The 27,680-nt window shown below is 36.3% G+C and overlaps 1 protein-coding gene across 6 annotated transcripts in view; it reads right to left on the reverse strand.

Annotated features, from left to right (window-relative positions):
• Positions 1-27,680, reverse strand: part of STAG2 (STAG2 cohesin complex component) — a 79,332-nt gene that overhangs the window by 28,881 nt on the left and 22,771 nt on the right. For all 6 annotated transcript variants that reach the window (XM_086756763.1, XM_086756762.1, XM_086756759.1 and 3 more), the window contains exons 2-8: positions 12,012-12,156; positions 9,675-9,753; positions 8,367-8,528; positions 6,542-6,638; positions 5,189-5,265; positions 3,489-3,693; positions 1,069-1,220 (exon numbers count right to left, since the gene is read on the reverse strand). In XM_086756763.1, coding sequence (XP_086612889.1) covers positions 1,069-1,220; positions 3,489-3,693; positions 5,189-5,265; positions 6,542-6,638; positions 8,367-8,528; positions 9,675-9,753; positions 12,012-12,055 — 816 coding nt within the window. In that variant the 5' untranslated portion in view covers positions 12,056-12,156. The remainder of the gene's footprint in view (positions 1-1,068; positions 1,221-3,488; positions 3,694-5,188; positions 5,266-6,541; positions 6,639-8,366; positions 8,529-9,674; positions 9,754-12,011; positions 12,157-27,680) is intronic.

Genomic DNA, 27,680 nt, shown 5'->3' on the forward strand with positions numbered 1-27,680 from the left:
TAAAGCCGAGTTATAAATTAAACAAAACGTAAAATTAAACAAAAAATTGAGTGTTCCTTCAAAGCTTACTTTCATTTAGTAAAATAAAAAGAGAAAATAAAAAAAATCAGAAAAGCTTGTAATAAATCCTAAAAGCCAATACACGTAAGAGCAACTGAGACTGGGAAAAGTCTTGATTCTCACATCACTGCCTTTTCTGTGTATCTACATATTACTTATAGTAGGACTTGTCCCGCACACACATCTTGCACAACTACATTTGGCTGTTTAAGGGATCAGTCTTTAACCGCAGGATCTTTTTAAGATGAACAGAAAACAAAGCTGTTAGGTTATCTGAATTGTCAAGAAAGTCAAAACATTAATGGGTATCAGCACAAAAGTTGAAGAGCAAAGCTGAGATGCTCCCTCTCATCATGAGAAGGTTATTTCTAATGCCTAAAACAACAACAAAAACAAAAGAGAACCAGTTCCCCAAAAACAAAAATTTAAACCTGAATTAATCGGTGCTTTCAACAAGACAGCACTGTCAGCAATGAATCAGCAAGTCCCTTTTATGCAAAAAGAAAGAAAATAGAAGTAGACTGCATTTTCAATTTTGACAGTGTTTTCTGTAGAAGAAAAAACCTTACCTAAAGCCTTTAAACATACTTTCTGCTGAGATCAATACTGACAAAATAAAAGCGGTATTTTGTCCTCCATTCTTCTATAGAAGCCAAAAAGAGTCAACTTATGGGAATTTTTGTTGCATATTTGAAATGAGTTTAGTAAACTAATCAAGAATTATCTATTACTGATTGCAGTCTCTCTTGCTAACTTTACTAAGATGGCACTATATGAAAATTTTTTAAGAGTATCCATTTATCTCTCCTTACAGAAAAACAGAGTGAGAAGCACCTTTCAAAGTAATTAAGTTTTTCAAATATTAAACACGAACAACTTAAAATAATGAAACAGAGGGACTAATAACTACCTCGACAAAAAAAAACAAATTACAGAACAAGATTAACTATTAGTTGTCATTTATCAACACTCATGGTATGTCCACCAGCTACAGACATTTACACTAACCTCCTTTCTTTTTTGTAATAGGAGTTCCAGCCGATCATTAGCTCGTTTCCCAATTATTTTATTTCGTTCTGCTTCATACTGCCGTTGCGTATTGTCCATATTAATACTAAGATTTAATGCCACATTCACTAAAGCAGTCATCAGCTTCATGGCTACAAAAAAAGCGGGAAGAATAAGTATCATTTTAAAGGTCATCTGATCTAGGAAAAGTGAAAACAAAAATATTGACATCGTCGCCTGTCAAGCCTTTCTGTATTTAGGAAAGCTTATTCACTCTAAGTTTCTTGATATGCAAAATTCAGGACTTTAGCAGTGTTTTACCAAGCACTGCACTGATACTTATCAGTACAATAAAACACTGACATTTTGTTCTTTTCTTTCTGTCAGTTTTTTAAAACTATAAGCGTTATTGTTGAATTGAGACATAGGATACGCTTCCCCCACAAAATGAAGGTGGAATGCAAGATTTGCAAACATAACCCAGGACATACTAAAAGGATTCCATATTACAATCCATGAGTGATACCACCAAAACATTCAACCTCAAAGATACTAGAAGTTTCTTCCTTCAAAAAGAAATGTCAGACAGCCAAAGCCACCATAACACATGATTCTTTTCCCCTCACTTTAATTTTAATGAGTGGCAGTTTTCTTCACATTTTCCTTTATTTGCCAAACGAGAAAAAGGACATCAGACCATTAGAAGCCAAAGAACTGACCAAAATGTAAAATACATTTGGATGGGGTTTTTTTGTGTGCTTTGATTTCTGAATCAACTCTCTTAAAAAGGGTTGTGCAGACAAATATGCCCATTTCACAAACCAGAAAGTATCGATAGTAAACTTGCTTTTCTTATGGATTTTTGTGATAACAAGGTAATAAAGGGTTTGCATTGGCAGAGCATAGACATAACATTATTAAGCATGTATCACTAACAAAGTTGATGAATAAGGCATAAAGACATGCAGATACATCAAAATATCATCACACAATGTGATTTCCAAGGATATCAAGTTGAAAAGCATGTCTGAGCTAATCACAGTAGCCAAAATTTCTGCAAGTAACAGTAAACATGGATACAAGGATTTTGTTGGCTGTGTCTATCCCACATAAAACACAATCTTCAAGAACATTAACCTTCATTTCACATGAAATGCACAAGTTATTACACAAAAATCAACAGAATAGACTACTTACGTGAACAAATGCAAACAGAATACTGATAAAAACTATTTTTTGTGTCAGAAGTTAACACACAACAGGGAATCCTCTGTAACTTTTATTCTGATACAACTCAAAAAAAAAAAGTAGTAAAGACTTGTTTTTTAAGAACTAAAATGTGTATTAGTCATATGGTACAACAGTTAAATTGATGACACAGTAGAATCAGTATATTCTCCCGAAATAAAAGTCTTTGTTGCTGTCTCCATAATAAATATCTTGGCTAGTGGGAGTCTCACAGCGGTAGCCTGATGCAGTGTGCTAATGCTTAACTGAGAGAGATGATCGATGAAATAGAACTGATCAGACAGTCAGAACAGAAGCTAGCTTTAAATCAGCCAGTTCCAGTGAAGCTAACAAGAACTATTTCCAGAATGGTAAAAAACTCGTTTCACGTAGAGTTTAAATTCACCTTGTTCAGACTAAAATCACTACAAGCCTTACATAAGTGGACTGCTGCATAATACCATCTGAGACCCTTCTTCATTAATCAACACAAGTTTAAGACTTCCTTATCTAAGAAGCTTATCCTTTGTCCATACAATGATGTATTTATTTAAAACACTCCATACTTAGCACACAAGGGATTTTTTCGTAATTTAGCATATTTGAAAAAACATCACATAAAAAGGAAAATGACTTAAAACCATATCAAAATTTAGTCGTTGTATCACTGATGAAGTATTCTTTAAAATTATTTCTAACACAATGAATGGAAATGCTACTTTCAATTACACTAGACCACGACCTCAATATACGACACAATTTAAATTTGTAGTAAAAATTGTACCCGATCTAAAACATGACTTCTCTTTGACTTAATGCAGACCATAAATGGGTTCAATTGCATTTGAGTTTAAAAAGATGCCTGAACCCTTATTATGACCAAAGACAAACCTATAGAATCAACTGAAAAGTTTCCTTCTCTTTACTTTTTCTACTAGACTTAAAGCTAACAAGAGACTAGACAGCTGGTAAAGAATGCTTGAAAATAATGCTGTGTTTTTCACCCCCCCCCCCCCCAAAAAGGCAAGATAAGAAAGCTGTCTCAAAACAAGTCGCATTACACAAAAACTGTATCACACAATGAAATACGAGTTGAATGTCAAACATCAAGAAAGTCAACCAGAACAACTCTATCCTATGCAAAACAAAACATACAACAGAAGCAATGCACAGATAAATACAAATTCACTGACCTGCCAGTGTGCTAGTGTGCCGAAATGCTCTGACTTGTGAGTCTGACAGCCCCGTAAGCAGTGAAATGACAGTATCCATCATATACTCATCATATATGATGCTATATTGACATTGTCGGACGAGTACTCCGATGAACTCACAAAAACTGGATTTGAACTTCTTCCACTGGGGACCAGCCATAGTTAGTGGATAATCTCCGCTATCCTATTAAAAAAATCAAGAAGGGAAACAGGAAACTCTTTCAAACATCTTAAAAGTAATTTTATTAAATAAAGATTAGAAAGAGATGAGTACAACTTAAAAACCAAGATCTCCACTATCATAAAAACAATACATCAGAAGAACATGATTCCACAAATATGCATTTACTTTGCAGCTTGGGCTTGCTATATGCAGAGACAACACTCTCCAAGTCCTATCATAAAAACTGGATATAACTACCAATTTCTTCTTTCTGTCCTATTCCCTTAATAATAATAAAACCCAAACAAATACAACAACAAATAAACGAAAAACAAACCCAAACCAAACCACAAACCCAAGATCCTCACATATAAATAAAATTCATACCCCCTACAAATCCACTTCAGGTTACACTAGGAAAAGAGAGCCATCACATGAACAGCTAGTTGCCATATTCAGGAACAGTCAGTTCAGGACTATAATAAAGTTTACAGTGAGATGCTTATATATGAGTAGTCATAAAATTACCTACTATAACACCTCGAATATAACAAATGTGTGTTCCTCTCCTGATTTGGGAACCTTTACAAATAATGGTAACATGACGGGGGGGGGGGGGGGGGGGCGGAAATTACAATCATTGTATCAGTGCTTCTGTGATGAGCTTCTCTATGAGGCCACACAACATTACAGGTCAAAAACGAAGAAAGCATCCATGAAAATGGATTAGAAATCTGAGAGTTCATTAGAATTGTTACAAGACAGAGTGAGCATAACATAGTGTTTAAAAAAAAAAAAAAACAACCAAAAAGCAAACAAAAAAAAAAACCCCAACAAACCCTGAACAAACAGTCCCACTTGAAGCTTTATCAATTTCACTGTCTTACAGTAATCAAAACTAGTCATGAATCGTACTACATTTTCCTCTCTGTCTGAGTTACTAGTGTTCTTTGGATTTTAACTTGGGGGAATGAAGGGATTATTCCCATATTAGACAAGTGTTGGGAGGAGGTTTTAAAGCTACCTTTACATTCTTTGGAACACAGGGTGAAAGGAATACCACTCAAAAATAAACCCACAAAAAAAAACTCCACTCAAAAAACCAAGCCATCTCATTTACCCCAACACTCAGTGGAAAAAAGTAATGACAGCTTAAAGGAGAAAAGGTTATAGTTCCCATGAAATCAAAGCATTATCGTCTTCAACTGAAAAATAATCAAATTCAAATCCCCACAATTCATAGATCAATGAATGCACTGCAATAAATTTAGTAACCATTCTAAAAGAAAACTTACATACACAGCAGGACTAGAGAGGCATCCCACACAGGCTCACAGTAGTAGGAGTTCCCACTATTCACAAACTGGAACTGGATATTGATTTCTTAAACCATTACTACAACAACTTATACACATGCAGAGCTTTACCTAATCTTACTGGATTTACTAGAAAGTAAAGTAAAATTAAGACAAACAAACAAACAAACCCCCACATTATCAGCACTTTAATAAATTACCTCATCAAATTCTTCAGTCATTTTTCGGATTATTTCAGAATTCTGCATATGTCGGAACATCTCTGCTGTAACAACTCCTACAATGTAGATATTGGATTATTAGCACTTTTAATATGAAAGAGATAGATGGCAGATGACACGCCTCCTGCTACAACATAAAAACGATCAATTTTCAGCTAACTTAGAGATTATACGTATATTTTTTAAGAAGTTACATGTATTTTTCATTTTAGTATTCCTGTATAAAAAGTGCTTGGCACCAATACGTATATTTATAAAAGGAAAAGTATGATTTTTTATTATCATTCTTTTTCAAAAGTGCGTCATTCAGTTGTATTCAGAAGTCCAACTTATGCCAGACCTCTTCATCAGTCAAAAGATTACACCAATCTGCAGTGACCTTTCAGAACTGAAGATTCTAAATAGTATACGACAATTCTGAACAGTTCCAGTGCTACTTATCATCTTCTGCACTATAATAAACACAGTGACTTCATGCAATTTCTATTTGTCTCAGCCTCAAACTGTTAGAATGTAAAGAAGGATATAAAAAACAAATAGATCTCCAACAGTTTACTGCAACTATATTGCAAAATTCATGACAGGGATTATCTCAGAAAGCATTAAAAGATTCTGTAGTTTTATATGATAAAAATAATCAAAAGGTCAGTGCTCCTGAAAGCATAGATAACGTCTGAGGAACGCGGTAGGCTCTCTAGAGATTCATGCATATTAAAAGTTTATCATGACATAGAAATGTCTGAGAAGAACAAACTACATCTAGTCCTGGTCTATCAAGTGCAGTGACACTGCGCAGTAAGGTATCTTGTATACAAGGAAAGAAAATCAGAAAATCGAGAGGAGAAGAAAATACAATCTTACTGTAGAAAGGCTACTATGAAGCTATCCCTAATATCTTTTAGATCAAGCATCCCTGCAAAGGCTATGAAACAATCTTAAAATACTCAATGATACAAAGTAGATAAATCCAAACTAGAACTCCAAGACTGAACAAGGTAAACTATCAATGTTAAAAGAGAGAGATGGTTAAGAGATAGATGGGTTTGTGAATTCACAGCAAGAGCAGAGGAAGATGAAGTAACTGTTAAGTACCAGTACTGCATTCTCTCTGGCGTGAATACAAAAGGCTTAACCTACATTTTTAAATATAGTGTAATATTTCTGAATCTCTTGCTCCCTTCTTCAGAAACACTAGCTTAACTACAAGAACCTCTTAATGCGGACTAGTCGTAGGGATGGAGCAGTCCTATAGCATATGCAGTATAAAAGCAAAGAATGAGAATCACACTATAACATGACTTAAATGGATGGGTAAACATTTTGGTATCTTACCTTTGCAGCCTGAACACTGAATAAAGAAGTTAATGAGATCAAGAAGTGCTATATCTCTGTCATGTTTGTATGACTCTATCCAGTCATCCACTACAGACTGAAAAGAAACAAATAAAAAGGCACTTAGTTTTCATAAATTGAAGACAGTGTTATTCAACTGCTTTCCTGTAAGTGATTCTTGTTACTTCCATAAATAACTTCCAACTGTCATAGTCTTCCCAGTAGGAGTAAAACCTACAAACTAGTACTGATTTGATTGTGGGGGGTGGGGGGTGGGGAGGAATTTAGGAAATATCTTAAATTAGTGTTATAAAGAAGGTCACAGTGCAAGAACAGGATAATGCTAGGAATAGGACAAATATTTTAGTTATGTAGCCTTGTTTTCAGAATTTATTTATTTTAAAGAACCTCCAGCAAAATAGTAGTTTCTCAAAACATTTTGTCTCAGTGGATGTACCATCTGTTTTTGCCAGAGAATAGACACTAACTCAGAAGAAGGTATGGAACAGAATATAAAAAAATAATTATCAAAATCCTTAAGAATGTTTTTCTTTCTTAATTTTGACAAAGAAAATATTTACTAGGAGTCACTCTATTACCCAAGTATCAACTCCCCAGTTCAGAGTAACCAGGTCTGGCAAAGGTCCATTTTGCTCTTGGAAAGCAAAAGATTTTGACTGTGTATCATTTTGAACAGTTAAAATGTCATGAAGATACACCCACTTATCATTGGTTGAAAATGCAGCGCCCAGAGCAGCAGTTACAAAAATACAGGTTTTCCACCCCCTTTGAAATACAGCGGAACAAAACAAACGACAAAAGTATCAGAATTTTTCTGTGTAAGTACATCAAAAATAGTCCATTCTTTTTTAAAAGCCTGAACTAAATCTCTGCCAAGGAATTCGGGCTTCAAGGTTCTCAGCTCTAATGCAGGAGCCTGCAAATCTCGAGAGGACTGCACATAGACCCAGCTTCCCGCATGCGTATCACAGAAGCTGTAAACCCTAGATTTTCAATCCCAAAGACAGTCTTTCTTCAAGGAGGTTGGGGAGTCACATGAGTGAGTCAGCGGGAAGGCTTCATGGCTGACAGGCTCACACTTTAACCCTCTCTCCACTACAAGACCCATGCAGCCAAGCAAACAGTTTACTGATTTAATTGACTTTATTTAAAAAAAAGTGTTAAATTTCTTAATAGACTGACTTCAGTCCTATTAGCAAAAGCAGTGGAGTTAGAAGTCTCTGCATTAGACACTAACAAGTTAAAATTTACTGACCCAAATTCCAACCAATTTGAGTGTTGCAATATTCATCAGCCAAGTCAACTTAGAGGCAATTTAAAGAGAACTTCTTAAGTTGTAGCTAGTGATTTTGCTTTGGGTGAAGAGAAGTAATTATTTCTAAGCTCTGGGAGCACTTACAAACCACAGATTTCTTGTTAAGTTCTGTGACAACTGTAGGTATAAACCAGATTTCTAGTTAGTTACAGCCACACAAAAAGGACTTTAAAGTCATGCAGTCTAAAGCAATCTTTCTTCACTCAGTATACTGAAAATTCACTTTGAATCATAGTTAAATTCTCGTCATTATATACGTGATTATTCACACCTGACATTTAGAAATGAAAGACCAGTTTGTTAAAATTCAAACTAACAATGCATGCCACCTTTTTTTTTTAAATCTTAATGCAGAACTAAGAACTACCAATTGAAGAATAAAAAAAAAAAAAACTTTATGTTTCATTTTATTAAATCCTACATACAGAACAACACTACTATATTTAAATTGTACATTCATCCAAGTCACAGAGATATCCCAAGTCTTACCTGCATAGCACTCTTGCCCATTTTCACTACCTCAAACAGCATCATGTTTTCCACACCATTCTGTTGGTGATGTCCATTCATCCGATTCGGACCACCAGGTTTCCCTCCTCCGTTTCCACTTTTCCCCTTTTCCGCTGGTCCTTTTTTTCCTTTCTTACAGGTCTGCAATCAATACACACACACAAGTTTCAATTGGGTATTATGTAATAATTTAAGAAAAAAAAAATTACTATTCATACTACAACAACTACACCCAAGGGCTTTTATTTTCAAGAACCAGATTTAAAATCTGAAGTTGAGAATAATAGCTGATCCTGACTGATAGATACAAAGAGTAATGGAAATTCTATAGGTTCCATTTCCTCCTTCCCTCATTTAAAAATCATCTAGAACCTAAAAACACAATTAGTGACAACGTATGACACAAATATTTTTCTCATGTTTAAATTGTAAAAAGAGATGATACAGATTTTATTTAAAACAGCTATAGCAATTCCCTTAATACATCCCATAAAGTCTCTTCTGCAACTCATTACCCTTTTGTTTTTTAATTTGAGCACACTTTGGCAAGTGAGGGTGAGGAAGAGGAGACAGGTGTCTTTGTGTTTGACTCCCCAAAATCAAGTATGACTTACAGAAAGTAGAAAGAAAGAAAATGTAAACAGGAATTAAATGGCTATTGTATAAAGCTATTTATCACCACCTCTTAATAGCTGGGTGCTCTGTACCAGTAAAGGTACACAGGGTGCCCAGGCCAGCCAACGCACAGCAGCCTGGCAGTACATGAGCCGTATGTGATGGGTGTCAAGCCAGGGAAAGGACAGGAGCCACTCAAGTGGGGAGGGACATCTGTCCAATGAGTGGAGAGAAGGGCTATTGACTGGGTTTAGATCTTCCCGCTCAGGTAGTGCAACCTCCTAGCTACAATTCATCGAAAAAAAAAAAACCCTTTTAATTGAATTACTGGTTTCTGTTCACTTTTCAAATTAAGAGAGTCAGAATTAATGACATCAACCAAATGATACTGTATTAGCACCAAACTTAAACATAGGATGGAACACACGCAGAGAGACTAATCAAATCAAAGCCAATCTTTTTCTCCCCCCTCTCCCTTATGCCTTCATAGCACTAAGGAAATATCACGCAAATACTCAAGATGAAGCATTTCAATGCAAATACAAATATGAACTCCCTTCACAGAACACTCGCGCTTTCCGAAAATATTCCTAGCTCATTCAACTTCAAAGTGCTGAACTCTTCAATTTGTAACAGCAGAAGTATTTAAATATCACTATAAACTGAACATACTTTTCCTTTGCCTTGTTTTTGGTTTTTTCCTTCAATATCCTCAAAGTCTGTATCAGAAGAGAAGTGTGTTTCAGACTCCCTGCAAAGATGAAAAGACAAACTATTTACACATTTCATCAGAAACATTCTTAAACACACTACATAAAGTCACATTATGCTCTCAGTCCAGTAAGTCAACTCTAACAGTGAAATTGCCTTTTTCTTCTGATCAAGTCTACTGTCAAGGAACAGATCAGAGCATAGCCTCACACTCACACCTTTTCCTGTCTACTACGAACCGTGTACCTGCGAAGAAAGCCACACAGTAAGGTTAAAAGATGTGAAGGTGGGTAGAAAATAGCAACAGGTTGGGAACCTTGCTGTTGGCACTTGACAAACATTACACCATCTCAAAAAGCAAAGAGCACTACAAATATCTGCTACAATAGTCAAACAAAACACAAGAGAGGGAAAACAGCAGAGTAAAAAACGAAACCGCTACCTTCCCTCATAGCCAAAGTGTTTCAGCAGATCTGTTCGTGCTATTAGAAACTAAGTAAGCAGATGAAAGGCCTATGTTGAAAGGTACAGAAAAAAGGTTTACATGAGGTTTTTCCATCAAGAAGATAGCCTGTAGTTGTGTTAAGGCTTATAAGGTTAAAAAATGTTAGACAATATACAAACATTCTCATTTGTTTGATTTCCTACATCATTAAAATATGCTGCATTGATACACAAATCCTTTATTGCCAACAAAGGGAGACGGGGTGTGGGAGGGTGAAATCACCTGAATTATTAATAAAGAATGCTTAGCTTATATATTCTCTATTTCTACATTTCCTGTAGAATATAACTTAAATGATGCTACTAGATCTTGTTTTAACATACACGCAGTACCATGAACTCCAGCTGCTATCACAAATTTCTGATACACACTTCCTGATTCAATTAACAATGCAACCATAAAGATGACCGGGGGCATGGGGCATCCATTCTTACAGATTTATAACACTTCAAAACAATTTTAAGGTCTCTCACTATTGGAGGTGTCTGAAAGGAGCTTTCTGCCTTTTAACAGGTATTTTGCTATTTCTGGTTTTGTTGACTATGTACTGATATGGACTGAAAGAGTCTCCAAAGGAGATGGGCAAGAAAGAAACGAAGAAAGTGAGAAATATTTCTCCTTCAAAACTTCCTAAGTGTTCTTATTTTCACAGAAAAGAAAAGAAGAAACTCCAAACATTTCACTAAGCAATGAACTGTACCAACAGATATTTAGATTACACATAAGGAGGAATTTTTTTTACAGTGAGGGTGGTGAGACACTGGAACAGGTTGTCCAGAGCCATGGTGGATGCCCCATCCCTAGAAGGCCAGGTTGAACGGGGCTCTGAGCAACCTGATCTGGCTGGAGATGTCCCTGCTCCTTGCAGGGGGGTTGGACTGGATGGGCTTTAAAAGGTCCTTTCCAACTCAAACTATTCTACGATTCTATGATGATAAATAACTGTAAAAAATAGTATTTCATATTAAATCATCCTCCAATTTACCTTTATTTCTCATTAAAAGGAGAAAACCCACACAAGCAACTTCACTGATAAAAAATTGCACCTTTGTATCTTTTTAGATTTTATACCAATTTAGTCCATTTCACAGACTGATGAAATGTATTCATGTCAATTTCTAGACAATTAGAAGGTAAGGAACTGGATTCTTTTGGTCTGCTTAAAACAACTTTATTTCCCTGTCCAAAACATAATCTATACCTGATTTTTAATCTTGAAAATTCAAATATCTGTTTCTTAAAAATTGTAGGAAGACTATCACGCTCATAAAATGATGTCAAAAACGCCAGGGAACTGATGCCTGAGGGCAGCAAAGACTGTGGCTTTAACTAAAGCATTTGGCATTAGGTATTTAATACCTGCCCCACTTAAGGTCAAATACCTCAATTACTTGCCACGCCCCCACCCCATATAGAAAGGTTTTAATGAAATAAACTTTTGTTAGCACTCCTAATCAAAGAGCTTTTTATTCAAATATTTTATTTTGAAAGACAAAATCCTGAGAAGTATATAATAAACAAATAAGTGTCTGTCACAATGGCTTACTACTAGTAAAGTTTAAAAATTGATTTTAAATAGTTAAACACTTCTAAAATACTTTTATTACTGCTGAATACTCGAGAGAATCCAGACAATGCTTTATCAACATCTCAATAGGAAAAAATCTAGAATCCTATTCCCTCATTTTGTTTCCTTGTTTCCAAAAGAAAACCAACCATACGTATTAACACTAAAAAGAGCGAGTACATTTAAAAATGGAACTACAGAAACTACAAATTCTTAAAACACTTACTGAAGGAGAGGAAAATCAGTTGGTATTTCTGGAGCTGCTATCATTTCTTTATCATCTTCTGGAACACCACTGTATTAGAAGGATATTCAAAAACCAGTCTGAAGTACAAGCTTACTTTTCTTTCTTCCTTTGCAGTGGACAACTTCTGTAATAAAGCAAATAAACAAATACAGTGAAGATTCTTCCACATATGAAGGGATAAAAAAGTTGGAAACATAGAAAACTCAGATCACACCATCCTCTGCTTCCAACCAAGCTTTTCCTGTTTAAAAATTTTCTATTTGACTCCTCCTATGACTTCACCATGAAGTATCTCCACAAATCTTAAGAGTATCACAGTAAAATAAAATACAAAAACATTTGGCAAAAAACATTTTCTGAATAGGATGAGCAAACGGGAATGGTTTTCACTAGCACCTTGCAAGTAATAGCTTTTATTTCTAATTCTATACTAGATTTACATTTCAACTGTAACACCATGCACTGCAGAGCCCAGACTTAGCAACACCAGGATATTTCTGGTCAACTAAACTAAAACCAGATTTGATGTTAAATTTAAAGCAAAATACGTGTACATTTAAGGACATTATGTACACCAAGTTTGTATCTCTAATTTGTAAACTTCCATGACATCTTCGAAAACGATAAGCTCTTATAACAAGTTCTTATAACTCAGTCAGCTGTTTCACAACTCCCTGTCTTTCGGAGTTGATAAACCAGGCTTGCAACAGTTTTAATATTTAAAGCATCTGACGCCACTCTAAGAATATCAAGGAAGATAATACTATCCACATGTTATAAAGAAAAACGTCAGAAAAAGCATAGTGTTTTATGAAGAAAATACAACATTGTGAAATACTTACTTTTAAACTTAATTATAGAATTGCCACTTATTCACAAATTTTGTTGTTTATCTAATGTTCTCATATTTAAGGAGGAAAAAACCTCACTGGCTACCTCAAATGTGACACTTAACCTTGCAGGCTAAAGTCTTCTATGTCAATTGTCTGCCCCAGGGTAACTTTTGTACAGCTAAATTAAGAAACCATGATGTTCAGGTATTTTAAACACACAATAACAAGAAGGAAAACCTTCAAAGTCTGCTGACACTACAACTTGCTGGAGTGATTAGGTATTTGAGGGAAAGATTTAATTTTGGCATGCTAAGCACATGTTGCTTAACGTCTGGTAGCCATCCTTCAGAGACTGCATTTCAATTGAGCATGTAGATAGAGACCACACTTTTTTTTCCCTGCAAGTGCTTATTCTGAATGCTAGGGGCCACTGTAGCTTCCAGAATTAAGAGGGCTGAGAGAAACCACAAACCCTGAACTTATTATGCTCTCTTTCTTCATATTTCACACATTACATAAAAGCAGAGAACCAGAGTGAAAAGAAATAGTGGCAAAAACAGAGGAGGTTCAAGACAGGCTGGTGAATCTCAAGGTAGTCTGCAACTGGTAAAGCACATTATATTCAGAACAAAGTAGAAGACAAAAAGCTTCAAGAACACTGCGCTGCAGCAGAATAGCAGCAACCTTTGTGGCCCCATTCTTCCCTTCTCTGAAATCACACCGGCATACGACCAGTGCGTTTTATCCTCTCCTACATCCTCTCCTGCTCCATGTATACATGCTCTTTAGCAACTAATCATTCACAGGCAGGGTAACATCCCCTCCCCAACCATTTATCTCTGTAGGCTCTGCCACTCACTATCACCTGATTTAATTCCCCAATAAAATGGGCAAAATATACCTCAAGATTTTTTTTCCCTGGATTATCAAGTTAAACTGCTTCAACAGCAGGTATCTGGACCCAGCGCATGGGAAACACAAGACTGCAGCCATGAGCAGGGGAGGGAAGAGTAAACCTCCCTTCTTCAGAGGCAAGGAGCTATTACACCATCCAGGCTGTCTGTAAAACCACATGCTCAGCTGGTGACATATCAAAATGTACTACACTTTGTATTTATATATATATATATATATATATATATAAAAAAGATAGAAAGATTTTCTTTAATTCCAGTCAGCAACTTGAACTAAGAAAAATAGCACAGCACACTTTAGTGCCTCGGTCACCAGGCTAGCACGTACTCACAGGTGTCTGGGAGGAGGAGAGAGGGGAAAAAAAAAAAAAATTGAAGAGATCCAGCAACAGAAGTCTTTTTTGGGGCCTGCTTGTGATTCAGGTCCAGTGCAAAGCAAAGACGCAAACTTCAAAAAACACACTGCTCAACTTCAAGTTCAACCTGTCTATCAACGTGTTATTTGACTTCTTCCAGTTTACATTTTCCAATGTTGAAAAGCAACATATCTACTACAGTGACAATCAGGATGCTTACATGCAAATTTTCTGTTATGGCTCACTAATACTACCCATCCACAATACTAAAATTACCTATTCCATAAAATTTCAAAGTACTGAGAAACGAAGCAATTTAGCCACTTGTTCACAGAATTAACACATTTTCAGCTCCCTCTATGAAAAGCTAATCTATTGTCCATCCAAATTCTGTAGAAATTCTCAATAAAGCTTCTTAACAATCAGAAATACTTTAAAGAAAAAAAAATAGTACTGAAACTATTTAAAATTATGAGTAAATTAATAAAGTATATAATCTCTACATCAAATAAGTCAAATAAATCACTCTACAAAACTAGCTGGCTGCACTTTATGCCAAGTTGAACTCCTCGTAAGAACCGTTCATCTTTGTACAAACAATAAAACATGAAAGAAAACATGGCATTGTTTGGTCAGAATCACCTCATAAAATGGGAAAGAAATACCAAGTTCTTGCTAGATGCTGAAGCATTAAGATACTAAGATTTACTTTTCAAGAACTGTTTTTCTTGAAGGAAGAAGAAACTTGGCCCTCAGGAGTGTAACTATATACTGATGTTATGAAAAACAGTAGCTACACAGGAACACCTTGCAAGAATATAGGAGGCAAGACTGTAAGGGATCTCCAGCATCAAGCTCAGACTTCAGTAATGACCAAAAAAATCCCCTGCGTTTGTTCCAGTAAAGGATATTTTTTAAAAGATTTACATACATCCAGAATATGACATGGACTTTCGATTCTCAACCAGCAGGGTCAACGTAGCCCAGCATGCCCTCTCTGGCAGTGGCCAACAGAAGTTGCCCAAGGAAGAATACATCTGCAGTTTCTTTTTTTTAAAAACAAAAACAAAACAAACAAACAAAAAAACATTTTAAAAAATAGTGATGTTATCCCTGAATATCTTCCTGGCATCTAGAAATAATGCACAGATTATTTTCAGCCAGAGAGCCTGTCCCTGTATTTTATAACCTCTTATCAATATCTCCAATCAGTGTTTGAACTCAGTATTCAGCAGCAATGGTATTCCACACAAGAACTCCCACTGCCAAACTGCATACTATCAAGACGTATGTTCTTTCCTTTGAATTTATCACTTCCCATTTTTATTTGATGCTCTCGTGTTTTGGTATGGGAGAAGACCGGGACTGGTCAGTCCTCATTATCCATAATCTCAATAAATGCCTTCCGGAAATTCAAGACTACTGCCAGCCACGTCGCCTTCACACACGTACTTGATGACTCATTCAAAGCACTCTGTTTAGGAAGTCAATGAGAAAGGAAAACTGTCCATATAACCATCCTATCATCTTAAAATATACCAAGTTCACCACAGTGCAGTCTGAAAAGAGGAAAGTTAAATTCTTGCAGATGCCATTCCAAACAGTGAAAGAGAAAGACTACGTTACCTATTAAATGCGCTCTAATAAGCAGATTATTTTAATAAGTTACATCTAAACTGAAGTGCATCATAAAAAGTACTTGCTCTTCAGTTTCTTTTTTGCATGTTCAGAATCCCAACTTTAATTTTTGCAAGCAGATACAGAAATCTCTCAAGTTTGTGAAAACTTTAAGTCACTCAACTTCTGAAATCATAATTAAATTATTAACTATAAAAAGAAAATGTATCCTGCTGAAAGATCACAAGGTGGAGCTCTAGCCTAAAGCTAACTGAAGAAAATCCAAAAGACAGGTCATCCAGAGGTTGACCTAGTTATTTCTGTGCAATAAACTTTATAACAGATTGATAAAACTGCAATAATATTGCAGCACATTTCCTTTAGATTTATATTCAGATTACATAAGGACACTAGATTTCTGTGCCCCTTCTGAAATAAATACATATACATGTTTGATTCAATGATTCTTCCGAAGACAGAAATGCACACAGCTGCTGTAGTATGGCTAGTCTCAGTTTTCAAAAACAAGCAGAAGAATTTCAAAATACACTTTAGCAGCAGAACTAATGTATCCCTTTACTGTACCTTACCTTGCTATTTAAAATTTTGCTAACAAAATGTTAATGAACTGAAAAAAACACTGAAATAACACAAGTAGTCCAGGAACATTAATGATAAGTAATGTTGCCAACGAGTTTCTATTTAAAATAATTTGACTGATAAAAGCAAGAGCTAAGCATGACGCATTGTAAGGAACTCAAACATATCTTCATGGAAAAACAGATTTAAATTTTAAAAGGTTATTTTTCCCTAATACACGAGTAATTAATTTTGGTATGGTTGTCATTAACTCAAATACACTGGCCAAATGCTGACATCTGGCTAAAGTTGATAAAATTCACCAGCATAACTCACACAATAGCACATAGGTGATCAGCACCTGTCGAGTGCCGCCTGACCTCTCACAATTTCTATTATTTGCACAAACAGGCTAAACAGATATTAATAGAATTCAGTGAGCAGCCTTTGTTAAAGGAATATGCACATACACACACACACAAAATATAAATAATCACAAGATCTGCCCAGAAGCTTATGTTTTCTACACCTGTGTAAAACTAGACTATTACTTATCAAGCTCATAGCAAGGTGTTTCAGGCAGGTGAGTTTTGTTTTGGGGTGGGTTCCCTACACATGCACCTTGGTTTTTGTTTCATTGCTTGGCATCTATTTGGAAGTTTTATAAGGCGTATCATTAAAATGGTTATTTTTCTGTGAAGGTAGAGATGTAAAGTTTAAAAATGGCTACATGGTCAGGACAAAGATTTTGGAAACACAGGATGGCTGTTCACAGATGTATTGATTTTCCCTGTAATTCAGTTAATCACCTGTAAAATCAAGGACCTCACTTTCTTAATTCAGAAAATTAGAACTTCTAAAATTGTGATGCTGTAGTGTGTGGCTAAAGTTCATCCTTGAATTATTTATCTATCCATGAGATATGCTGACACTTCAGAACCAGTTATGCAGCAGCAACAGTTAAAATGCTAGTCAGACAGAATTTAAATAAAGGATCAGAAGTACATCCAGTGTTTTCCCTTAAGTACATTAGAAGAAAAAGCTGTTATCAACTACATTACGCTCCTCACTCATTTTCAGAGACTAAAATATGTCTAAATTTTTGTTTTATAAAATTTTATAAACCTTATTCAGGTTTTTTCCCCCTGAGTAAGGATGCTTCTTCATATTACTCTTGCACTCATCTTCACGTGGATTTTTAAGCAAGATTTTGAGCAACTGCATAACATTCACTACAGGTCTGAAAGAGTGTGTTATTTCTACTAATATTACGCAACCTAATACTTCAGCTGCCAACAAGCTTTAAAGCAATTACGTAATTTGAGTAAAATACAAGAAACATACTTCAAGCAGCAGTCTGTATTGTAACAACTGCACTTTAACGTGATTTAGTTATACCCATATCGGGAGTTTTGATCATATTATGACATAATCAAGACTGAACTGAACAATAATGCAATTAATACCTTTAGATGTGTGGTTATTTTTGTGGTGTTTGCTTAACAAATTAGTCTTGTAATTCCTTTACAAGAAGGCTTGAACTAGACATCATCAATCTACATTCTTGCATGCTTACCAACAGAGACACAGTCTGTATACACAGTAACAGTCCATGGTGCCACAGTCACTGAACAGTTAACACTCCAAAGAGCCTAAATGACCTAATTTATACAGGTCTTATATTTTCAGTCTCTTTCCTCACAATTTTTTTTTTCCTAAACTTCCAGCTCTTACACCCCCTCTACACCACTTCTGTCCACACATCTCTCTCTCCCTTCATCTTTCAAGAAAATGAAAAAGCAATGTTACAGTAGTTGTTGATATTATGCCATCACACACACTACCATTTTTCTTCCCTGGTCTGCTCTTTATTAGATTTTTATATTTGCTCTTTAGTTCACGCAACAAGCCTGCTAATTAAGCGGGAAAGAGCCACCTCAGAACACGCTTTTCTGACACTGTGGGCTGCTGCCAAAAGCAAGTCTTCCTTCACACTCCTCAAACACACAGGAAAGTTTCTGCTCCCTTCTAGCACTCAAATGAACCAGGGGCAAGCAAATCACAAAAACAAAACCATTTCCTCTCCCCATGATTAGCTCTCCACTGGAATAGCCAACTCAACCAACTCCTCCTGCAGCCACACAAGTCACTAGATGCAACATCCGAGACAGCTGAACTCTGCCCCTTTACAACAAAGCCAACATCACGCTTTGGCAATGCCAGTGCATCACCAGCAGGACCGGATATATCGAAGAGAAGGGGCAAACCTGAGCCCTCGCATAGCTACTGCTAACATTCCTCCCCTTCCCCTGGGACGGGCCACAGCCAACAGTCTGCTGTTCTGTGGCTCCGGTGGGGCAGAGTAGGCAGCAAGGCCCAGATCCCTCGCTGGGGTCCCACTCACGCACTCTGCTACCTGCCGGGGGGAGAGGCAGCCCTGCAGGTAAGTACCTATCCTGTGACCCACACGTCGCAGGGAGACAGCATGTTCTACCTCTAAATTCATGAGGCACCTACCCAGTCTTAGCTGTCTCCTTCTCAAAGCATTTCCTCACTCGTTTTTCACACGCATTTCCTACACTTTCATTATACAGCAGACTGAACATATATCTACATAACTATTTCCTCCTTACCAGCCTTCAGAGAAACCCAGCTAACAGTTGATGGTGACCGCCAGACCTGAGAAGACTACCATCCCAGAAGCAGCCAAGCACACGGAAAACATAGGTCCCCAGAGGTAACACACACATTAGTAAAGAGAAAGCAAAATTTGTTTTCACAGTTTAATGCTGTGAAAGCAAAAGCTTAACAGCTTTTATTGGGGGGTGTGAAGGGGAGAATTAAGAGGGAAATGGAAAAAGTCCGGCTAAAACCTGAAGTGAAGTTTTGACTTCACAGAAAGTTTAGAGATTCGAAAAGTGAGTAACATACAAGGACCTCTGTACCATCCCAATAACTCTGCCAACCTCAACTTCACCATCAAATCATCCCCCTCTCTTTAAAAGTGTTTTTTTGGATCTCTGCCGTTTTTATTAAATAGAAACGTGAAACAACTATTATGGAAGGAAAAGAGCTTGCTACAGTGCTTCACAGTCATAAGATTACTCATTAAAGTACCATTAATAACATCAATACCTTCAATGGAGTAAGTTAAGTACTATTTTGAAATATAAATATACTGTTACAGTTTGAATAATGACGTTTTAATATTGATATTTATTAATTTACACTGTCCAGTAAAATTAGGGTTTAAACCAATTGATGTAAGCATCACAAAATACTGAAAAACTGAACAACTGTACAATAAATGCAACTGTTACCCTTATTAAAGAGAAAATACCTATACTACTCTTTAATGATTCTGCCCAACAGTATTCCTCAGCTTTGCTAAAACACATGTGAAACTCCCATATAACTGTAAAATGTTTTGGTTTAGAGGTCTTTTTAAAACCGGTAAAGGTAAGATAACAAAAGTAGAAGTTACACCTCATTGTGTCTGTCACATCTTTCCCTGCCAAAGAAGAGATGGCTTCCAGATGTTGCAGTCTGACTGCATGGAAAACGAGGCTCTGAGGAAGAATAAAAGCCAAGTCGGATGACAACCAAGACTTTTAAAAAAAAAGAAGAAAAAAAAAAAACAACCACATATGCCTACTTAAACAAGTCAAAAGAGTACTAGTTTATTTATGATACAAGGCAAGCAGGCAAGCACACCTCCCAGCTGCCTTAAGGCCCTACATATCCAAACTAAACCACAGAACAAATCAATACGCCCCTTCGCACACTGACTTTTCAAAAATAGTCCTTTGCACACCCCTTCAAAATTTTGCCTCTTGTAAAAGCAAGGGAAGATGCACACGCACTGTGCACAACAAGCAGGTAACCATTTACACAGTAAGAGCCTAAAACAGAACCAGCATTGTTCAAACGTACAGCCAACAGCAACGAATAACTTCAGTACACACCGCAGAGGTAGAGTTTTTGAACCAACAAGATATCCCATCTGGCAAGTTCTATTTTTTTTTTTCTTCCACTAATCAATGTAAGCCTGCAAGTTGCCTCGCTTTATAGGAGCCTCAGCTTCCTCTCCTACCAGATAGATTTTCCTCCTTGAAAAGTCCAAGTGACTAGGGCTTTGTGCCCAAAATTCTGCTTGGGCATTTCCAAGAACCACCGTATTTGATTATAAATTCTGAAAGGGGGACTACAGAGTACATAATACAATAGCATCAGCTGCTACTACAAGATACAGTCAGTATTAGATAACTGAAATAAGGGAAAACCCCAGAAAACAAAACTACCAGAGAGTGGAAAGCAAAATCTCTCAAGCACATCTCCCAGAATCAACCCCTATCAGCCCAGGTCACAGCACACTTCAGACAGTATTTTGAAGAGTCCACCATACTCCTCTGCACTGTGATCCCAAGCCTTCTAAGAAGGGAAAAAGAGAATAAAAGAATGGTTTGGCTTGGAAGAGGCCTTAACGATCTTCGAGAACCAGTAACCAGCTTGGTTCTCTGTTTTGTCAGCTGAGATCCACCAGAGTTTATTAGCTGAAGCTTCAGACTACATAAAAATGGTTGAACTCCTTCCAGACAGTAAGTAGAGAGACTAAGTCCAGGACAGAAAAGAACAGAAAAGCGTATAAGCACAAGTCAAACTGCGTTAGTCTTAACTGGATCTCTGAAATACTACCTGTGGGGAGGGAAGGTGGAGTGGTGGTGTGTAAGAGTGTTTCATGATCCATTCCATCCTGCTTTCTTCCCCCACACCGGCCCAGCTTTTCTTCTAACAGGCCTGGACTACACTACGGGCATCACTTTCTCAGATTCCCTATGGGCCACCTGCAGGAACGCAGCCACTCTGCACCCACTGCAGCGTGCTCTCCAGTCACCCTCTCAGTCGGATGACTGCTGTCATCATCGGTCTCACAACAGCAGTATAAAACTCTATTTATAGTGAAGCTCCAAAACCTGCCATTACCTTGGTGTTTGTCTAAACAATCAAGAGCAGTCATCCATCCTTCCCCGGCTCAACCGAAAATCTATGCCATCAGAAAGGAAAAGGAGTATTTAAGAAAAAAAAGAATAAATACCGTGCTGCATCCAAAGCAAGCAGTATGACAGCTAAAACCTAAGCCTTTCATAAGTGGATTATGGCTCTTTCAACAATCAATCTAAATAATCATCCTTACAAAATAAAATTCAAGCAACTACTCATGTATGCAAAAGTTGGCTTCACCTCTAAAACAGAAGAAATAATAAAGATTAAAACCTTGTTATCTTTCATTAAAAAGTTCTCTCTGCAATTCTGCCAACCTCAGAACATCTGTGCTCCATACATCCTCAGTCATAACTTAGAGATTTTAATACCCAACATTTTGTTCTTGTTCTCCCTCATAACATTTGGGCTAAAATCCCAATTGGTTTGTTCAGAGATTTGCAGCACTGAATACTAATTTTATATGAAAAAGCAGTTGTGATATGCATGGCTTTCCCTCACACAATTTAGAGACCTGAATATATCCACAATGCAGAATGCTAATAATCCATTAATGAATTCATTACCAGATGAAAAAAAAAACCAAACATATTATCATCACCAAGTCTAAAAATCATCATCTCTATTTTTCTTTATTCATCCTAAAACAGAGCCCTCTTAAAAAAAAAATTCAGTGGGAGATACGACTGGTGCTGAAGGCTCATGTACGGAGATCTGGAGTTAGCTATTGACATTCATTAAACATCAGAGGAAACCAGTGTGGCCACTTGTATAAATCCTAAGAACATTGCAAAAATATTGGCATTATTCAAATCAATAAGTTCTTTCAACTCTAATTGCTTACTTCTGACAGGTAACAAATTACGCCAACGGGGAGAGCTATAACATACTATGCCTGTTTTAAGAAAGCTAACATGAAGAAAGAAGTATTAAAACCAGTTCTTTTAGATACCAAACTCATTTTACTAAGCAAGCTAACAAATACTGAGAAATTCTCGATGTGTATAAAATATTCTGAAGCAAAGGTTAGTGAGACTTGTCCTTTTGAAATTATCTTCCATTGTAAGTCTCTCAAATACTATTTGGTGCATTAGGCACCAAAGGGATACAGAAGCAACCACTCCACACAGATCTAAAGTAAGAAATGTACAGCTTGTTAAATCAACCAAAATTAAACCTTAGGTTTCTTCAGTTAATCTAAAAGAGAAAAATAAAAAAATAAAAAAGCTATATACCCTTACACGTTTGTTCTGGAGTAAATTCATCATGTAAATAAAACTAGTAAGTCCTTCCTCCTTCAAAAGGCAGCTACATTCTACAGCTAAATTTGTATTTTATTGAAAATTCACTGGTCACATTATGCAAGTATCATAATCTATACTAAGTATTGTACTTGACAATGTACAATAAATAGAAAATAATTTTAAAGCCACAACTATAACACTTATTAGCTAAGCAACACAGTAGAAGCTGTTGAGAAGGTAGTTTCATCCTTTTTCCTGCTTTTTCTTTCTAAAAAAGAAACAAAAGAAGAAAAAAAAAAGGGGGGGGGGAGGAGCAGGAGTGCCAGATGTCTCTTAAACAAGCTACATGTGCTATGATTCCTCCCCCTTCCCCTATTCCAAGAGAGGTATTCTGGAACAGGATGTACCCTATAGCATCTGTTAGCTGCATTCAGAGAACTGCCCATGCTCTTAGAATCACATGAAACTCACAGATTTCTAGGACTCCAAAGCACCAATCGCTTATTAATACCCTCACCTCCAACACATGAAACAAGCCTTGCATGCCAAATGCAGTTTGGTTTGGTTTTTTTTTTCCTTCCTTATGGCTGAGACAAAAAAGCAACCTTGGGAATAAGTGAAGAAGATTTCAAGCTATTGTTTTTACCCTATCTTAAACACATAAAGAACCTCCTTTCAGTTGTCATAATTTACTAGCTCCTTTCATACAAGGCATACCAAAAACTCTTTTTCTCTGCTAAAAGTTATTTGGTAAGAATGTATAAAATGTAAACCAACATTTAATTGCAGCGTTGACTGTATTTAGAGCAGCTATATTTTTAATTCATGCAGCAGTTTAATACTGGTGATTTTGTGTGGCAAATTCAGATACATTTACTGCTGAACAACACTTCCCTAGGAGTCATAACAGGCTGCTACCAGGGGGGAGAAATCTAACTAGATCCAAGTATTACAATTCTGGAGGGGCGGGGGGATAAAAAGGAGAAAAAAACAAAAACAAAAACAAAACAAAACCCACACGAAATCCCCCCAAAAAAACCAACCAAAGAGAACAAGTTTCCACATTTCATATGCTCTGGTTTACAGACAAATCTATTAATGACAGCTCATCTTCACTGACAATTAAAGCTAATATTCCAAACTGCAAATAGGGAGGACTAAAAAGCTGACAAATTCCATTTTGCTAACTTCAATTACATGAGTGGTAACCTCCAACATCGGAATGGAAAACACTCAACTACCATGGCAGAAGTCACCAGAGGACAACAATTAAAACCTACAGTTGTCCATCAACTGCATGGAAAAATGCTTCAGTCAGTCACTACAGTTTCAGCTTTAATTTATTATCGGAACTGTATCACCTTGTGGTTTTCAGCTGACAACCATATTTGACTTATCAGTTTGAAATTACCTCTAATTATTAAAACAAGAATTACTACATTGCAAGTGCTGTATCTGTCACCATGTCTTCCCAAACAACTGTTGTGGTTTCATGATTAACTGCATTCCTACTCCTAGCACAGGTTTCCCTGTTTGGTACCATATCCGCCCCCATCTCCCCACACTCAAATCAGAAATGGGTAACTCAGCAGCCGAGAACACGAAATTCTGTTAAGTATACAGGGCTTTTTCAGTCTTACTTTAGTTTCTTTGACTTTTCTCAGTAAATAATAATTCCAACTATTATAAACAGTTGAACAGAAGATGGATTATTTAAAACAGGCAATACCTCTTTCAGATTGCTTTGATCTTTCTAGTCCATTTTACTGGTACAAGAACGTAATGCTGACATAAGTCAATATACTTACTCTAAACCACATACTTACATTTCTGAAACACAAAATTTAATCTACTTGAATTCCTCATATTAAGTTACTCAGTTTATCTAGCTACTTATTCGAGAGCAGTGTTTCCCCAACTTAATTATTTAGCCATCAATTACATAATTATTTATTGTTCCTGTGTTGGACTCGGCAGACTGCTCTTACTCACGGCTAATAGATCTTGTTCTCATAAATTATTTTTACCAATAGCTCTTGATCACCACTCAGGATTCTAACATCAAACAGCAAATTAAGTTTTTCACGTGGTAAGATTCTGCATAATAATTTACTACTGACACTAAGTTCACAGCTTCTGAAACCAAGGTGTACTTTAAAAAAAAAAAAAAAGGGCAATTACATATAGTTTGCTATCACAGGGCTGGCTATTCATTATGAGAAAAGGGAAGAGACTAAAAATTAGGTAACTGGATTATGATTCTGGCACGTTTATAATACCTATATACCAGGTGTTTGGTTTTTTTTTTTGTATAAACAAGTATCATCAAGTTGCAGATTTTTTCAAGTCATGATTTTAATGCCCCAGGCACCGATTTCAGAAGAACACTGCATCGGCAATAGGCAATAAGCTATGTTACATTAATCACTTTGTATTAGAAATGTAAACTGCCAACTTCATGTTCTTCTTACTCAAAAAGCCACTTACTGTTTAGAATTGCTCTTGCAATAAATTAGCAGCATAGAATTCTCTCACTGTTCTACCACTAATCAGGATTACAAGACTGTATCTTGTTTCAAATAGGTTTGCATTCAAAATTTTCTAAAATTTAGATGAAATACCTATACAGACATGCCACTGGAAGTTAACACCACCTGACAAAATAGCTGCATGTAATTTTCAGTTACACTAACACAATGCTTTGACTGAAGTATATTTACCATCTTTCCTTTACCTTTGCTTATCCATATACAACTAAGTAATCAGTTTTAATGTTTCAGAGTAAGGCTTAATTCCTCACCTAATCTATATGAAAAACTTCTCCCTATTTTGGTCATTATCTATTACATAGGTGGCAAAACACTGGTTACTAATAGATCAATTGATCTGAAGAAGTGACTGTAATAACCATACTGAAACACACCAAATCTATCTTGAAAGACTCAAATGTAAATAACCAAAGGGGTTACACATCTTTCCAAGATTTCTTCCTTCCACCTGTTTCAGCATCATTAGCATCACTGCTGCCTTCTTGTGCATATCATACTAAGAAGAGTTTATATATTAAGCAAACATTCTGTCTGGAGTAAGGCTCCTGTCCCCTCCAGAGCAAACACACTAGGAGCCATTAAAATGTATACCTGATCCTGTAAGATTTCATAAACTTGAAAGGTGAAACTAATATTCCATTCAGAGGATGGTTTCTTGGCATCAGAATGCCTTAGTCTTGAAACAATATAAATTAGATTTTGGCAAAAGTTAGGGAAAGACGTAATAACATTCAATCTAATTGTTAGACAAGAACATTTTTATCCGAGTGTAAATTAGGTCTGGCGGTTGTTCAGCTTGACCTCCACTTACTATAATCTTGCCCTAGGGTATGAAAATCCTAGATCATTAAATGCTATGAATTTAGTCTTGCAAGCAACCTAAAATGAACCTGCAATCAGAGCCACAGTTTTCAACTGCTGTTAAGAGGTAAAGAGACAGCAGTGATAATATATAACACCATGTCAATTTGGGCTTGTTGCTTGGTTTTCATATGTTTTAGGGTTTTTGTTTTTTTTTTTTTTTTTTATGAAACACAACTACTATTTCTACTCTTAGCATCTAATATTTAATTTCAGGGTGGTTTTGAGACTAAGGGGAAGTAATTACACTTGAAATGTAGAGGTTGAGAGAAAAAACAATCCACCATTTAAAATTTTTTATATATATATATATATATATAGTTTAGTTGGAAGTTTGGCAAGTTTTTATGAGAAAAGATAGGTTAATATAAAGCTACCCACTTCTTTCAGTTATGAGAAACACTTGAAAATACAAGCTTTCCTACAATTCTCTAGACAGTCAGCAGATATTTTAGGAACTGCTACCAATTCATTACTGTGAAACAGATGCCTGCCAAAAAAATTAATTACAGAACATAAATTTTATTACTATGTGAATTAACTTAAGACTTTATATGCTAAGCATAAAAACTACTCTAGAACCACAGACTCTGGTAAAATACACAGCCCACTAAGAAAATAAGGCAGAAGAAAAACACCCAGAAAGGTATGTAAGCACTTCTGCAGCTGATCACAGCAAGGAATAAAGGTAAGAACAGCAGACCAGCAGAGAAGGAGCCAGACAGCAACACAGGACCTTTTAAAAAGGTCAGAGAAAACTGATGATGGACCACAGAACAAGCAGTAATTAGCTACTTCTGAACTTAATTTACATGGTAAGGGAAGGTCTAAGCACATACCTAGACCCTTTTAAGGACTAAAGCACAAGAACAGCCACATCACAGCTGTTTCGACAGCAAAACAAAAGGACAAAACACAACCACCACCTGAGAAATTAAAAAAACTTTAACTAGAACCAGAAATACCACTCGATTTACAGAACTCTGCACAAGCCTCCAGGGAATTAACTCCAGTTAAGATCCATGTGTATTAATAAGAAAGCATACTAAGTGTTAAAAATTAGACATCAAGTCTTAGCATTGAATTTATACACAGTAAACGCATACTACCAGTGACAAGCTCTAAAGAAGCCTTTTCACCCTCACAGTAGTGATACAGAGAAATAGAAAGTACTCCATCAAAATTGTTGGTCACACAGCTTTCTCCAAATAAATGCATAAAACTCTTAACACTTAGGACGTAGTTAAGAAAATAATTCTGGCATTTCAGGCTGACTACAAAAAAAATCCAATCCACAAAGGACATCTTACCAGTTTAGGCCGAACACACTATCATCAGGTTTCTCTGCAGCACATACAAATACTAATCTCTTCTTCCCAAGCAACACAATTGTACGCCATTCTCTATCAGACCATATAATGATGTTATTAACTGTATGATTATTACAGACTACAAGTTACAGTCTACAGCAATGAAGGTTTAATCATTCTTTACATTACAGTATTGCTATATTTAATTCTGCACTGTAGCCCAACTGAGTACACACATTTTAGAACTGCAGTCACAGTTAGTCCCCTTGAACCTCCGAAAAGAACACATCAGGGAGAAAATTAAAGTTGTTTTTACTCTGGTAAGTGAAAAACTATACTATAAATCAAGAATTCTAATCATATCAACATATCCTCACCTGACTT

Source organism: Chlamydotis macqueenii, chromosome 11 (assembly GCF_036417535.1).
Source record: "Chlamydotis macqueenii isolate bChlMac1 chromosome 11, bChlMac1.mat, whole genome shotgun sequence".
Lineage (NCBI taxonomy): Eukaryota > Metazoa > Chordata > Aves > Otidiformes > Otididae > Chlamydotis > Chlamydotis macqueenii.